The sequence below is a fragment of the Salvelinus sp. IW2-2015 genome, unplaced genomic scaffold, assembly GCF_002910315.2.
Source record: "Salvelinus sp. IW2-2015 unplaced genomic scaffold, ASM291031v2 Un_scaffold1172, whole genome shotgun sequence".
Classification (NCBI taxonomy): Eukaryota; Metazoa; Chordata; class Actinopteri; order Salmoniformes; family Salmonidae; genus Salvelinus; species Salvelinus sp. IW2-2015.
Window position 1 is genome coordinate 543,913 of NW_019942764.1, and position 14,605 is coordinate 558,517.

At 43.8% G+C, this 14,605-nt stretch overlaps 1 protein-coding gene across 1 annotated transcript in view; it reads right to left on the bottom strand.

Annotated features, from left to right (window-relative positions):
* Window positions 1-301: 301 nt before the first annotated feature.
* LOC112069959 (uncharacterized) overlaps window positions 302-14,605 on the bottom strand; it is a 24,066-nt gene continuing 9,762 nt past the window's right edge. Inside the window, exons 3-4 of the mRNA XM_070438779.1 lie at window positions 539-739; window positions 302-324 (exon numbers count right to left, since the gene is read on the bottom strand). Of these exons, the coding sequence (XP_070294880.1) occupies window positions 302-324; window positions 539-739 (224 nt within the window). The remainder of the gene's footprint in view (window positions 325-538; window positions 740-14,605) is intronic.

Consider the following 14,605-nt stretch of genomic DNA (forward strand, 5'->3'; position numbering starts at 1 on the left):
ACACATATTAAGGCACAAAATAGATTAATGTAGCATGGCCATAATCAGGTAAAGGAAGCAGGATAAGTTAAGTTTGAAGAGAGCAGTAGTATTAGTGTTAGTAGTATTAACTATTTCAGTGAGAGCCAGTAAAGGGAAGTATCACTGAGAAGGTATAGCATGGGTAACCCTACGCACTCTGTGGGAGGACTGCTCTCAGAGAGGATGGATCGTGGCTCATGGAGGACACTAGGGGGAAACAAAATGGGGCAAACGTAAATCATTTCACTAACTACTTCATGAACTACCCTGTAGTCAAAGCTTAACGCATGTTCAAGATGTCCTCTGATAAGGAGTGGGGGAGAAGCAAGAGGAGGCATGTATACAGTGGCTTTTGATGAGGGAGTGGTGTGTGACTCGAAGTTGACGTTGATGTTGTGGATATGGCTAAGAAGTGTGTGTGTGTGTGTGTGTGTGTGTGTGTGTGTGTGTGTGTGTGTGTGTGTGTGTGTGTGTGTGTGCGTGCGTGTCTGCACGCGTGCGCCCGTGCTCTACTTACCATTAAAGTTGACAGCTCTGATATGGCTGAGTAGTTCCTTGCCGTCGATGTTGGCCATCTTTGGGCACAGGCCTGGGTATCCATAGCAGAGTTCCCGGTGCATCCGGTGCAGGGCATGGGCCATAGCATACACAGCATCCATCACAAACTGCACCTTCCCCTCCTGCTCGTAGCTCGAGTCCCGACCAACCTTCTCCAGACCTGGGAGAGAGGAGAGAGACAGATGGACAGTCAGCTACACTGTGGGTGGAAACATCCAAGTGTCTATTTGGCAAAGATGCTAAATGTATAACATTACATTATAATATCATTTTCGTGAGGGAAAAAAACAATGACCTTGGTCCCACTGCTTTCACACAAACACAAACATCTGTCACATGTTGTTTTATTCAGTTGAGCACACACACAGTGACACACACACACATACACACACACACACACACATACACACACACAAACTCACTTTCTTTCTAATGCAGTTGAATATGTGCTTATGTAACTGATAGCATCATTAGCATAATTAGCTAATAAAGAGGCGAAAGCACAAACTCCTTGATGCGTAAACATGAACATCTCTAATTTATTAGGATGCCTTTCCACCATTTTCATCAAAGTTATTAAAGTGGAACTGCAAAAGAAAATGGAAAAAGGGTAGATTTTCAGAAGCAACTAATTTTTATTGAATTCTTTCAGCTTTTAACTCGGCGTTTTACTCAGTACAAGCCCTCGGGCAAAAAAAGCAAAACATTTGTAAATAAAAAATTTGCCCGTGCTAGGTGAATTAACAAGAGTCTTCAATCAATACACGTGTCTGTGTGGAATTAATAGGCTCGGGAGAAGGAAATCCAATTCAGTTTTATAGCGGCTTCCACACAGCAGGCAAGTCTCACGTGAAGGTGATGCATTAGTAGGAGCAGAAACACAAACACACACACCTGGTTATTCCTTATGAAGGATAAGGTCCAAACTACAGTAACAGGGGATGGAGGCTGACTTCACCAGAGACCAAACAACTAAAGACATTGTGGGCCCACTGGAGCCATCATAGAAATCAGTCCCAATAGTTAAAAGCCCCTCAAATCGACAGGACTCAAATCAGAAGTACTGCTTCCCCCTCGGTCCGGAGCCATCCACTCCACTCCTAGGTAATCCCACCAGGTATAGGCACTGACTATAGAGGAACTGACTCCGTTTATCCCAAATAGGATCTGTGAGCTTATCCTATCGGAAAGAGCTCCCAGTACCTTAGAGCTTATAGCATGAATAAAGAAGCAGTCCTCTGACATAACCCAAGCCAGTAAGGAAACACTTGGGACAGGCGCTGAGCCATCTGACTCAATCTGAATTCCATCCTGGCTTTGGCTTGACACGCTGGAGCGATAGCTCCTGTATCACTACTAAGCCCCAGACACACTGTCACGCTAGTATAAAGGAATTTGGAGACAGGTGCAGGAATACACAATAGGGGTTTTTAATACACCCAACGCAAACATGTATACAAAAACACTGGGCTGTACCCAAACAAAGAAGTGAGGGTTAACCTCGTTGAACGACACGGGCCAATACGCAGCATAACAGCTGCACCAACGCAAAGGCAATCACACCACCAACGGACATGGGAACAATATCCGACAAAGACAGAGGGAATAGAGGGCACGTATACAGTTGAAGTCGGAAGTTTCCATACACCTTAGCCAAATGCATTTAAACTCAGTTTTTTCACAATTCCTGACATTTAATCTTAGTAAAAATTCCCTGTCTTAGGTCAGTTAGGATCACCACTTTATTTTAAGAATGTGAAACGTCAGAATAATAGTAGAGAATGATTTATTTCAGCTTTTATTTCTTTCATCACATTCCCAGTGGGTCAGAAGTTTACATAAACTCAATTAGTATTTGGTAGCATTGCCTTTAAATTGTTTAACTAGGGTCAAACGTTTCGGGTAGCCTCCCACAAGCTTCGCACAATAAGTTGGGTGAATTTTGGCCTATTCCTCCTGACAGAGCTGGTATAACGGAGTCAGGTTTGTAGGCCTCCTTGCTCGCACACGCTTTTTCAGTTCTGCCCACACATTTTCTATGGGATTGAGGTCAGGGCTTTGTGATGGCCATGCCAATACCTTGACTTTGTTGTCCTTAAGTCATCCTTAAGCCACCTCATGATGCCGTCTATTTTGTGAAGTGCACTAGTCCCTCCTGCAGCAAAACACCCCCACAACATGATGCTGCCACCCCCGTGCTTCATGGTTGGGATGGTGTTCCTAGGCTTGCAAGTCTCCCCCTTTTTCCTCCAAACATAACAATGGTCATTATAGCCAAACAGTTCTATTTTTGTTTCATCAGACCAGAGGACATTTCTCCAAAAAGTACAATTTTGTCCCCATGTGCAGTTGCAAACCGTAGCCTGGCTTTTTTATGGTGGTTTTGGAGCAGTGGCTTCTTCCTTGCTGAGCGGCCTTTCAGGTTTCTTTACAAGGTCCTTTGCTGTTGTTCTGGGATTGATTTGCACTTTTCGCACCAAAGTACGTTCATCTCTAGGAGACAGAACGCGTCTCCTTCCTGAGCGGTATGATGGCTGTGTGGTCCCATGGTGTTTATACTTGTGTACTATTGTTTGTACAGATGAATGTGGTACCTTCAGGCGTTTGGAAATTGCTCCCAAGGATGAACCAGACTTGTGGAGGTCTACAATTGTTTTTCTGAGGTCTTGGCTGATTTCTTTTGATTTTCCCATGATGTCAAGCAAAGAGGCACTGGGTTTGAAGGTAGGTCTTGAAATACATCCACAGGTATACCTCCAATTGACTCAAATGATGTCAATTAGCCTATGAGAAGCTTCTAAAGGCATGACATAATTTTCTGGAATTTTCCAAGCTGTTTAAAGGCACAGTCAACTTAGTGTATGTAAACTTTTGACCCTCTGGAATTGTGATACAGTGAATTATAAGTGAAATAATCTGTCTGTAAACAGTTGTTGGAAAAATTACTTGTGTCATGCACAAAGTAGATGTCCTAACCGACTTGCCAAAACTATAGTTTGTTAACAAGATTTTGTGGAGTGGTTGAAAAACGAGTTTTATTGACTCCAACCTAAGTGTATGTAAACTTCGACTTCAACTGTATACCATGCTAATCAGGGGAAATGGGAACCATTGTGTGTAATCAGACAAGACAGTCCTGGGGTTATGATAATGAATCCCATTCAGTGAAGCCTAGAAAGCCAGTGACGTAAACCTCCTGAACTGGTGAACAGAATGAGCATCGTACCAGGGGATCTGTGACACCACAGCATAAACCTACAGTCACACACACACACACACACACACACACACAACACACAACACACACACACACACACACACACACACCACACACACACACACACACACACCACAACACACACACACACACACACACACACACACCACACACACACACACACCAGGCTTACGGTCCAGCCAACCATATAGCCAATCACCATGTTGAGCTGCTCAAAAAGAAAATGGCATCCATCTCATCTCAGTCCCCAGAGAAGACTACACAGGGTGCATCCTATTCCCTATATAGTGTACCCATAGGGCTCTGGTCAAAAGTAGGACACTATATAGGGAATAGGGTGCCATTTCAGGTGCAGGCATGGAGGACTAGATACCTTCTGCATTCCCTCTACTGACTTACTTAGAGATACCCTCAATGATCGGCTATGAAAAGCCAACTGACATTTACACCTGAGGTTTTTTGACTTACAGTGGTGGAGCTACTGCCGTTACAGAAGACAATGCTGTTACATTTCCTTCGATTGCATCATTACAGTTTATGACCCCCCCTAGCTGACTGGCTGGTGCAGCAGTTGTCATGTTTACTGTCTGTCTGTCCCTGTCTGTCCCTGTCTGACACACAGGAGATTCAACCTTGGGGTGGCAGGTAGCCTAGTGGTTAAAGCGTTGGGCCAGTTACCGAAAGATTGCTGGATCAAATCCCTGCGCTGACAAAGTAAAAATCTGTCGTTCTGCCCCTGAACAAGGCAGTTAACCCACTGTTCCTAGGCTGTCATTGTAAATAAGAATTTGTTCTTAACTGACTTGCCTAGTTAAATAAATCAAATCAAATTTGGTTCAATTAAAAAATACACATATACACACTCTCTCTCTCTCTCTCTCACACACACTGCTGCCATTCCATCACTGTCAGCTCAGACAATGCCAGCCCTGCTAAATTTAATTTGCCCGTTCTGCTATGCTTTAATAATCTGGAAGAACACAGGCGGAAGGCAGGGAGAATTTACATAGCTCATTGTGACTGTGTAATAATAAGCCTGGCTGTAGAGGCAGATATTTGTTCTCTTACAAACTAGCACACACACGAAGAAATGTACACACATAAACAGCATGCTAGCAGTTACCATAGACTTCCAGTCATTGTGCTAACGCTAGTGGGTTGAGTGGGTTGACGCATCACTTGAGTGGGTTGAGTCACTGACGTGATCTTCCTGTCTGGGTTGGCGCCCCCCCTTGGGTTGTGCCGTGGCGGAGATCTTTGTGGGCTATACTCGGCCTTGTCGCAGGATGGTAAGTTGGTGGTTGAAGATATCCCTCTAGTGGTGTGGGGGCTGTGCTTTGGAAAAGTGGGTGGGGTTATATCCCGCCTGTTTGGCCCTGTCTGGGGGTATCATCGGACGGGGCCACAGTGTCTCCCGACCCCTCCTGTCTCAGCCTCCAGTATTTATGATGCAGTAGTTTATGTGTCGAGGGGCTAGGTTCAGTCTGTTATATCTGGAGTATTTCTCCTGTCTTATCCGGTGTCCTGTGTAAATTGAAGTATGCTGTCTCGAATTCTCTTTCTCGCTTTTTCTTTCTCTCTTTCTTTCTTTCTTTCTCTCAGAGGACCTGAGCCCTAGGACCATGCCCCAGGACTACCTGGCCTGATGATTACTTGCTGTCCCCAGTCCACCTGGCCGTACTGCTGCTCCAGTTTCAACTGTTCTGCCTGCGGCTATGGAACCCTGACCTGTTCACCGGACGCACTACATGTCCCAGACTTGCTGTTTTCAACTCTCTATAGACAGCAGGAGTGGTAGAGATACTCTGAATGATCGGCCATGAAATGCCAAATGACATTTACTCCTGAGGTGCTGACCTGTTGCACCCTCGACAACCAATGTGATTATTAGTATTTGACCCTGCTGGTCATCTATGAACATTTGCACATCTTGGCCATGTTGTGTTATAATCTCCACCCGGCACAGCCAGAAGAGGACTGGCCACCCCTCATAGCCTGGTTCCTCTCTAGGTTTCTTCCTAGGTTCTGAGAGGTTTCTTCCTAGGTTCTGGTCTTTCTAGGGAGTTTTTCCTAGCCACCGTGCTTCTACACCTGCATTGCTTGCTGTTTCGGGTTTTAGGCTGGGTTTCTGTACAGCACTTTGTGACATCAGCTGATGTAAGAAGGGATTTATAAATACATTTGATTGATATAAATACATTTGATTGAGTTAGCAATTGCTCTAACATTAGTTAGCAATTGTGCTAACACTAGTTAGCCACTTCCTTGAAACTACAGGCAGAGACTTACAAATGGTATCCACGAGTTTATCTGACTCTCATTGCCAAAATGAAGTATCCCTTTAACTCTGCAGAGCCGCAGCTATCCCACCACCCAGCAGGGTCTCATACCTGCAGTGCTCTGAGATGAGGGTTCATTTAGAAAAGACACATCCAAACAAATCTACCTGGTTTGTCACCAGCAACCAATCAAAGGCGATGTCTTTATAAGTGAAGCAGCTCAACCAATGCAATGCTGTCACCAGCACTCTTCACTGCCAAAGCAACCATCAGGACCACAAAGCAAACGGTACAGGACAGGGTTGACTTACTTCAGGGCCCAACTTCATAAAGTAGTCGTCTCGGAGTAGGAGTGCTGATCTAGGATCAGTTCTGCCTTTTAGATAATGAATATGATTACATGGACAGGGAGGATGTTATCCTTGATCAGCAGGACTCCTACTCTGAGACGCTTCCCCTTCCAGGTCTCAGAGAAGGAGATGTCACTTAAGACAAGGTTACCTCACCTTTATTAACATCATGCATTGAAAAACACCAATCCCCCACATACACACATATCAGGACATAAACAACCCACACACACACATTTCGGGACATAAACAACCCCCACACACACATATCAGGACATAAACAACCCCCAAACACACATATATCAGGACATAAACAACCCACACACACACATATCGGGACATAAACAACCCCCACACACACATATCAGGACATAAACAACCCACACACACATATCAGGACATAAATCACCCACACACACATATCAGGACATAAATAATCACCACACACACATATATCAGGACGATAAACACCCACACTACACAATATCAGGAACAAAACAACCCACACACATCACATATCAGGACATAAAATCAACCCACACACACAACTGATCAGGACATAAACAACGCCACACACCACACTTATCAAGGACATATAACACCCGCAATACAACATATCAGGAATAATAACCCCCACACCCACATACCAGGAAAAATAACCCCCACACACAACCATATCAGGACATAAAACAACCCACCACATCACATCTCAGACATAAATCACCACACAAATATCAGGACATAAAACAACCCACATATCAGGACATAAACCACCCCACACCATGACATATATCAGGACATAACACCCACCACACCATCATCGGACAATAAACAACCCCACACCATAATCAGGACAATAAAAACCCACACACAACATATCAGGACAGTAAAGTCACCCACACAAACATATCAGGACATAAATCACCCACAAACACACATATATCAGGACATCAAACAACCCACACTCAACAATATCAGGACATAACCAACCCACACACAACATAATCAGGATCATAAATCACCTCACACAGCACAAGTATCAGGACATAAACAACCCAACACACACACTTATCAGTGACAAAACAACCCGAATACACACATATCAGGACATAAATAACCCCCACACACACATATCAGACATAAATAACCCACATCACAACATGCCCAGCCACATACCCACCCTGCATACCACTGCTGGCTTGCTTCCAGAAGCTAAGCCAGGTTGGTCCTGGTCAGGCGGATGGAAGACCAATTGCTGCTGGAAGTGGTGTTGGAGGGCCAGTAGGAGGCACTCCCTTTTCCTCTGGTTCTAAACAAAGATCCCAATGCCCCCAGGGCAGTGACTTGGGACATGTCTGTGACGGGTGCCGTCTTTCGGATGGGACGTTTAAACGGGTGCCTGACTCTTGAGGCGTCAATTAAAGATCCCATGGCACTTATCGTAAGAAGTAGGCGGTGTTAACCCCGGTGTCCTTGGCTAAATCCCCATGCTGGGCCTCAACCAATCACGGTCACCAATAATCCCAGTTTACAATTGGCTCATTCAATCCCCTCCTCTCCTGTAACTATTCCCCAGGTCGTTGCTGCAAATGAAATGTTGTTCTCAGTCAACTTAACCTGGTAAAATAACAACAAAACAAACCAAAAAAATATCAGAGACAAAAAACACCACATACACACATATCAGGATATAAACAACCACACACACCACATATCAGGAAATATACCCCCCACACACACCATATCAGGACATGAAACAACCCCACACACACATATCAGGGACATAATCACCCACACATTATGCAGGACATAAACAAACCCCACAACACACATAATCAGGACATAAACAACCCAACACAAACATATCCAGGACATAAATCACCCACACCAACACACAATATAAGGACATAAATCACCAACACACAAATATATGGACATAACTCACACACACACACACAGCACATATACTCAGACATAAAACAACCAACACACAATATCAGGACATAACAAACCCACACAACACACATATGCCAAGGACACATAAATACCCCACACCACACATCAGGACATAATAACCCCACACACACATTATCAGGACATAAATAACCCCCACAGCACATATCAAGGGGACATAAACAGACCCCACCACACACACATAGCAGGACCAATAAACAACCCAACACAACACTACACATATCAAGGACATAAACAACCCCCACAACATATATCAGGACATAAAATCACCCAAACACACAAAATATCAGGAACCATCAACAACCCCCCAACACACACATATCAGGCAGTAAATCACCCCACACACACACATATCCAGGACATAAATAACCCCACACAAAACACATATCAGGACTATAAACAACCCCCACACACAAACATATATCAGGACATAAATCACCAAACACACAAATATCAAGGACATAAATCCACACATACCACAATCAGGACAGGATCATAAACACACCAACAACACACACATATGACAGGACATAAATCCCACACACACAGAATATCAGGACGATATCCCCACTACACCACCCTATATCAGGACATTCAACACGCCACACACACAGCGTATCAGGACAGTAAACACACCCACACACACACATACACACATATCAAGGAACATGAATAACCCCCCCATCACATCACACACATATCAGGACTAATATCCACCCCACACACACCACATATCAGGGACATAAATAACCCTCACATACACACGAATCAAGGACAAATAACCCCCACACACACACATACATCAGACCAATAAATAACCCCCACCACACATATCAGGACAATATCATATAACCCCCACAACACACATCTATCAGGACATAATAAACAACTCCCCCAACACACATATCATGACATAAACAAGCCCCACACTACACATATCAGGACATATATCACCCCCCCACAGCACAACATATCAGGACATAAATAACCCACCATCACCATAATCAGGACATATAAACACCCACACACACACAACACATATCAGTACATAAATAATCCCCACACACATATATCAGAACATAAATACCTCCGCAACATATCACATAGCAGGACTAAACACCACACCAAAATAATCAGGACATATATCACATACACATATCAGGAACAAAACAACCCCCAACACAGATATCAGGCCTAAACCCACACACACATATCAGGACATAAATCACCAACACACACATATCAGGACATAAAATCACCAAACACACAATATTGGACATAACTCACAACACACACACATATATCAGGACAAAATCATACCCCACAAATATCAGGAACATAAACAACCCCACACACACATTCAGGACAATAAATCACCCCCACACACAATATCCAGGACATATAACCCCCACAAAACACATGATCCCAGGACAGTAAATAACCCCCACACACACATAATCAGGACATTATAACAACCCGCACTTACAACACATAGCAGGACATGAAACAACCACCACACCACATAGCAGGAACATAAACACCCCCACACACACACATATCAGGACATAAACAACCCCACACACACAATATCAGGACAAAAATCACCACACACAAATATCAGACATAAATAACCCCACACATACGACATACAGGACATAAACAACCCCTCACACACACATATATCAAGGACATAAATCACCCAGCACATTGAACACATTATCAGGACATCACAACCACACCCAACGCAGGACATAAAACCTAAACAAGGTACATATCACATATAGAATAAATTTAACCCCATATTCACACACCATTCATCAGATGGTCATTAACATATATATCACGAATCCACACATTCACTACCTGATCGTAGGACATAAATAACCCCCACGAAATCACAAACAATATCAGGAACATCAAATAATCCCCCACATCCCACACACATAATCAGAACATAAATAACCCCCCAACCGCCACACAACGATATCCAGCGGAACATAAATATACCCCCAACATCACATATCAGATGATATATATACGCCCACAACACACACTATCAGACATATATCACTACCCCACACACCACATATCATGGACATATATACCCCACACAACTTACCCAGTATACATCACCCAACACACAGTATCAGGACATATTCGAGTTTTAAACCATGTAGAGAGTTTCAGAGAAGCGTGTGTCTAAACTATACATGGACATATTCACCCACCCCTTCAAATGGCTTTTTAAGAAGCAGGCAAACATGGTGACAGCGATGCAGCATGGTAATAGGCTAAGTGCTGTGATTTATCTGTAGGGAACAATATGGCACCTTAAGCGTGATGATGGCCAACACGGCTGACCAGAGGACTTATATGATTCAAACAACGTTCCTCGAATTAACACATTACAATTAGGCGATTCCAATATTCATTTCCACTCGTAACCGTCATACTCCTCTCTGACAACTCTCTCCTCTCTCTCTCTCTATCTCTCTCTGACAACATCATCTCTCCTCCTCTCTCTCACTCCTGACACTCTCTCTCCTCTCTCCGCTCTCTCGGTTCTTCTGCTCTCTCGTCTACTCATACTCTCTCTCTTCTTTTCTCAATACTCAATCAATTCAATTCAAGCGGAGCTTTAATTGGCATGGGAAACATGTGTGTAACATATTGCCAAAGCAATGTGAGGTAGATAATAATATTAACAAACGTATGAAATAAACATAAAATTAACAGTAACATCATCACTATCAAAGAAGTTTCAATAACCCAATGAAAGACATGACACAAGTTTTTAAATAATTATATATAACAGGTTTAACAATGAATAAATGGTTAAAAGACACGCAAAGTTAAAATAATAATCACCTAAACTTCGTAAGGCTTGTATTTACATGGTGTTTGTTTCTTTCACTGGTTTGCCCTTTTCCTTGTGGCAAACAAGGGTATCAATCGTTGTCTGCTGTGATGTGGCACACTGCTGAGAGATTTCAACCCAGTAGATATGGGAGTTTAATCTAAAATTGGATTTGTTTGTCGAATTCTTTGTGGAATTCTAGTGTATATTGAGTGGAAATATGTTCACTCTAATATGGTCATACATTAAGGGCAGGAGGTTGGAATGGCAGCTAACAGTTTCCACCTCATTTTTGGTTGGGTCAGTGAGCACAGTACTGTCTTCTCTTGAGAGCCATGTCTGCCTAACGGCGGCTTTCTCATAGCAAGGCTATGCTACTGAAGCCTACTTGTACATAGTGTCAAGCTTTCCTAAGTTTGGGTCAGTCCAGTGGTACTCAATTCCTAGTGTATTCTGGCACTGGTAACTCTCTTGTTTAGGGCAGAATAGGCTTCTAGTTTGCCTCTGTTTTTTTGTTAATTTCTTTCCAATAGTGTCAAGTATACATTATCTTTATTGTTTTCTCATATTTGGTTGGGTTTAATTGTGCTGTTTGTCACTCGGGGCTGCATGTGGAGTGTGTTATGTGGTGTGAACAGAAGACCCTAGGACCAGCTTGCTTAGGGGACACTTCTTCTCCCAGTTTCATCTCTGCTGTAAGGTTGATGGCTTGTTATGGAAGGTTGGGAATCGCTTCCTTTTAGGGTGGTTGGTAGAATTTAACGGCTCTTTTCCTGGATTGTTGATATTAGTGGGTGATACGGCTAATTCTGCTCTGCACGCATTCATTGGTGGTTCTATCAGTGTACCACGGAGGATATTGTTTTGCAGAATTCGCATGCAGAAGTCCTCAAATTTGGTGTTTGTCCCATTTTTGATGAAATCTTAGGTATGGTGAGCGGACCCAAGACCCTCCAACCATAAAGGGCAATGGGTCTATGACTGATTCAAGTCTTTTTAGCCAGATCCTAATAGGTATGTTGAAATTTATGTTCTTTTGATGGCATAACGAATGCCCTTCTTGCATTGTCTCAGATTCGTTCACAGCTCTGTGGAAGCTACCTGTGGTGCTGATCGTTTAGGCCGAGGTATGTATACTTTTTGTGGTGGCTCTGGGCAACGGTGTCTAGAATGGAATTTGTTGTCGCAGAGCGGGGCTGGACTGACTTTTTTGGAACACCACTTTTTGTTGTCTTCACTGGAGCATTTACTGTCAGGGCCCAGGGTCTGACAGAATCTGTGCAAGAGAATCTAGGTGCTGCTGTAAGTGCCGTCCTTGGGTTGGTGACAGAGCAATCCAGATAATCAGCAAACAGTAGACATTGACTTCGGATCTAGTAGGGGGTGTAGACCGGGTGCTGCAGACTGTTCTACGTGCCGCGCGCCAATTCGTATGATATAATATGCTTGATAGAGGGTGGGGCTTAAGCTGCATCCTCCTGTCCTCACCACGACCTGTGTGAGAAAATGTGTGTGTTTTTTGCCAATTTTTAAACAGCACACTTGTTGTTTTGTGTCATGGATTTTTATGATGTCGTATGTTTTACCCCAACACCCTTTCATCATTTGTATGCAGACCTCATAGCCAAGATTGGCAGTCGAAGGCTTTTTGAAAATCAACAAAGCATGCAGAAAGACTTTTGCCTTTTGTTTTTGGTTTTGTTTGGTTGTCAATTAGGCGTTGTGTAGGGTGAATACATGGTCTGTTGTAGCCGTAATTTGGTAAAATCAAGATGCATAATTTTGACATTTGCTCAGTACATTGTTTCATTGGGAGGAAATGTGAGTCTGCTGTTAATGATATGCAGAAGTATTTTCCAAGGTTACTGGTACAGCAGATATTCCACGGTTAGTTATTGGGGTCAAATTTGTCTCCACTTTTTGTGGATTGGGGGGTGATCAGTTCCTTGGTTCCAAATATTGGGGAAGATGCCAGAGCTAAGGGAACGATGTTAAAGAGTTTAAATATGAGCCAATTGGAATTTGTTGTCTGTATATTTGATCATTCTATTTAAGATACCATCAACACCAAGGCCTTTTGGGTGGAGGTGTTTTTATATTTTGTCCTGTAACTCATTCAAGGTAATTGAGAAGTCCAGTGGGGGTTTGGTAGTCTTTTAATGGTTGAATTCTAGGATTTGTATTTGATCTCTCTCTCTTCCATATCTCGCTCGGGGTGTCGGCGTATCTTCTGGATTTCTCTAGAATATCGGTACTCTATCACCAATACTTCTCTGTTCTGTCTGCTCTCTCCAAGATCGAGAAGTCGAACGATGCTTCACTAGCTCTAGATTCTCTCTTGCCCATTCCTCTCTCTGATGACTCTCCTCTCTCTGGACTACTTCTCTCTCTTCTCGTCTTCCGTCTCTCTCTCTCTCTCTTTCTGACAAGCTTCGTCCTGTCTCTCTCTCTTGATCATCTACTCTCTTCTGTCTGTTCTCCTCTTGGATCTCTCTGTCTACATCTCTCGGTCTGTCCCCTTCGTCTCCTGTTCTCTCTGGTCGGTTGTCCCTCTTTCTTCGCACTCTGTCTCTCTCTCTAGTCTGTCCCTCCTCTCCGTCTTCGTCTCTCTCTGTCTGTCGCTCCCGTCTTCTCTCTCTGGTCTCCTCTCTCACGGTCTGCTCTTGTACCTCTGTCTTCGCTCTCTTCGTCTCACTCTCTTGTCTGTCCCTCTCTCCGTCTCTCTCTCTCCTGTCTGTCCCTCTTCCGTCTCTCTTCCATCCGTCTGTCTCTCTCTCCGCTCTCCTCTCTCTGTCTGTCCCTCTCTCCGGTCTCTCTCTCTCTCTGTCTGTCCCTCTCTCCGGTCGTCCTCTCCGTCTCTCCTCGCGTCTCTCTCTCTTCTCTCTCTCTCTCTCACTCTCTTCTCTCTCTCTCTCTCTCTCTCTCTCTCTCCTCTCTCTCTCTCTCCTCTCCTCATCTCTTCTCCTCACTCATCTCTCCTCTCTCTCTCTCTCTCTCTGTCTCTCTCTGTCTCTCTCTCTCTGATCTCCCTCTCTCTCGCTCTGTCTCTCTCCTCTTCTCGTCTCTCCGCCCCGTCTCTCTCTGAATCTCTCTTCTCTCCGTTCTCTCTCCTCTCCTCTCTTCTCCTGTCTCTCCTCTCTCTCCTCGAGAACGTCTCTCTCTCTCTATGTCTCTCTCTCTTTCTTTCTCTGTCCTCTCTCTCTCTTCACCACACAAAGCTTTCCATTTGTCAAGCACCGGGCACCCACTTTATAAAGTAGTAAATGCAATTATAGTTATAATTAAAGGGGAAAAAGTATTTCATAATAATTACAATAAAAGCACCACA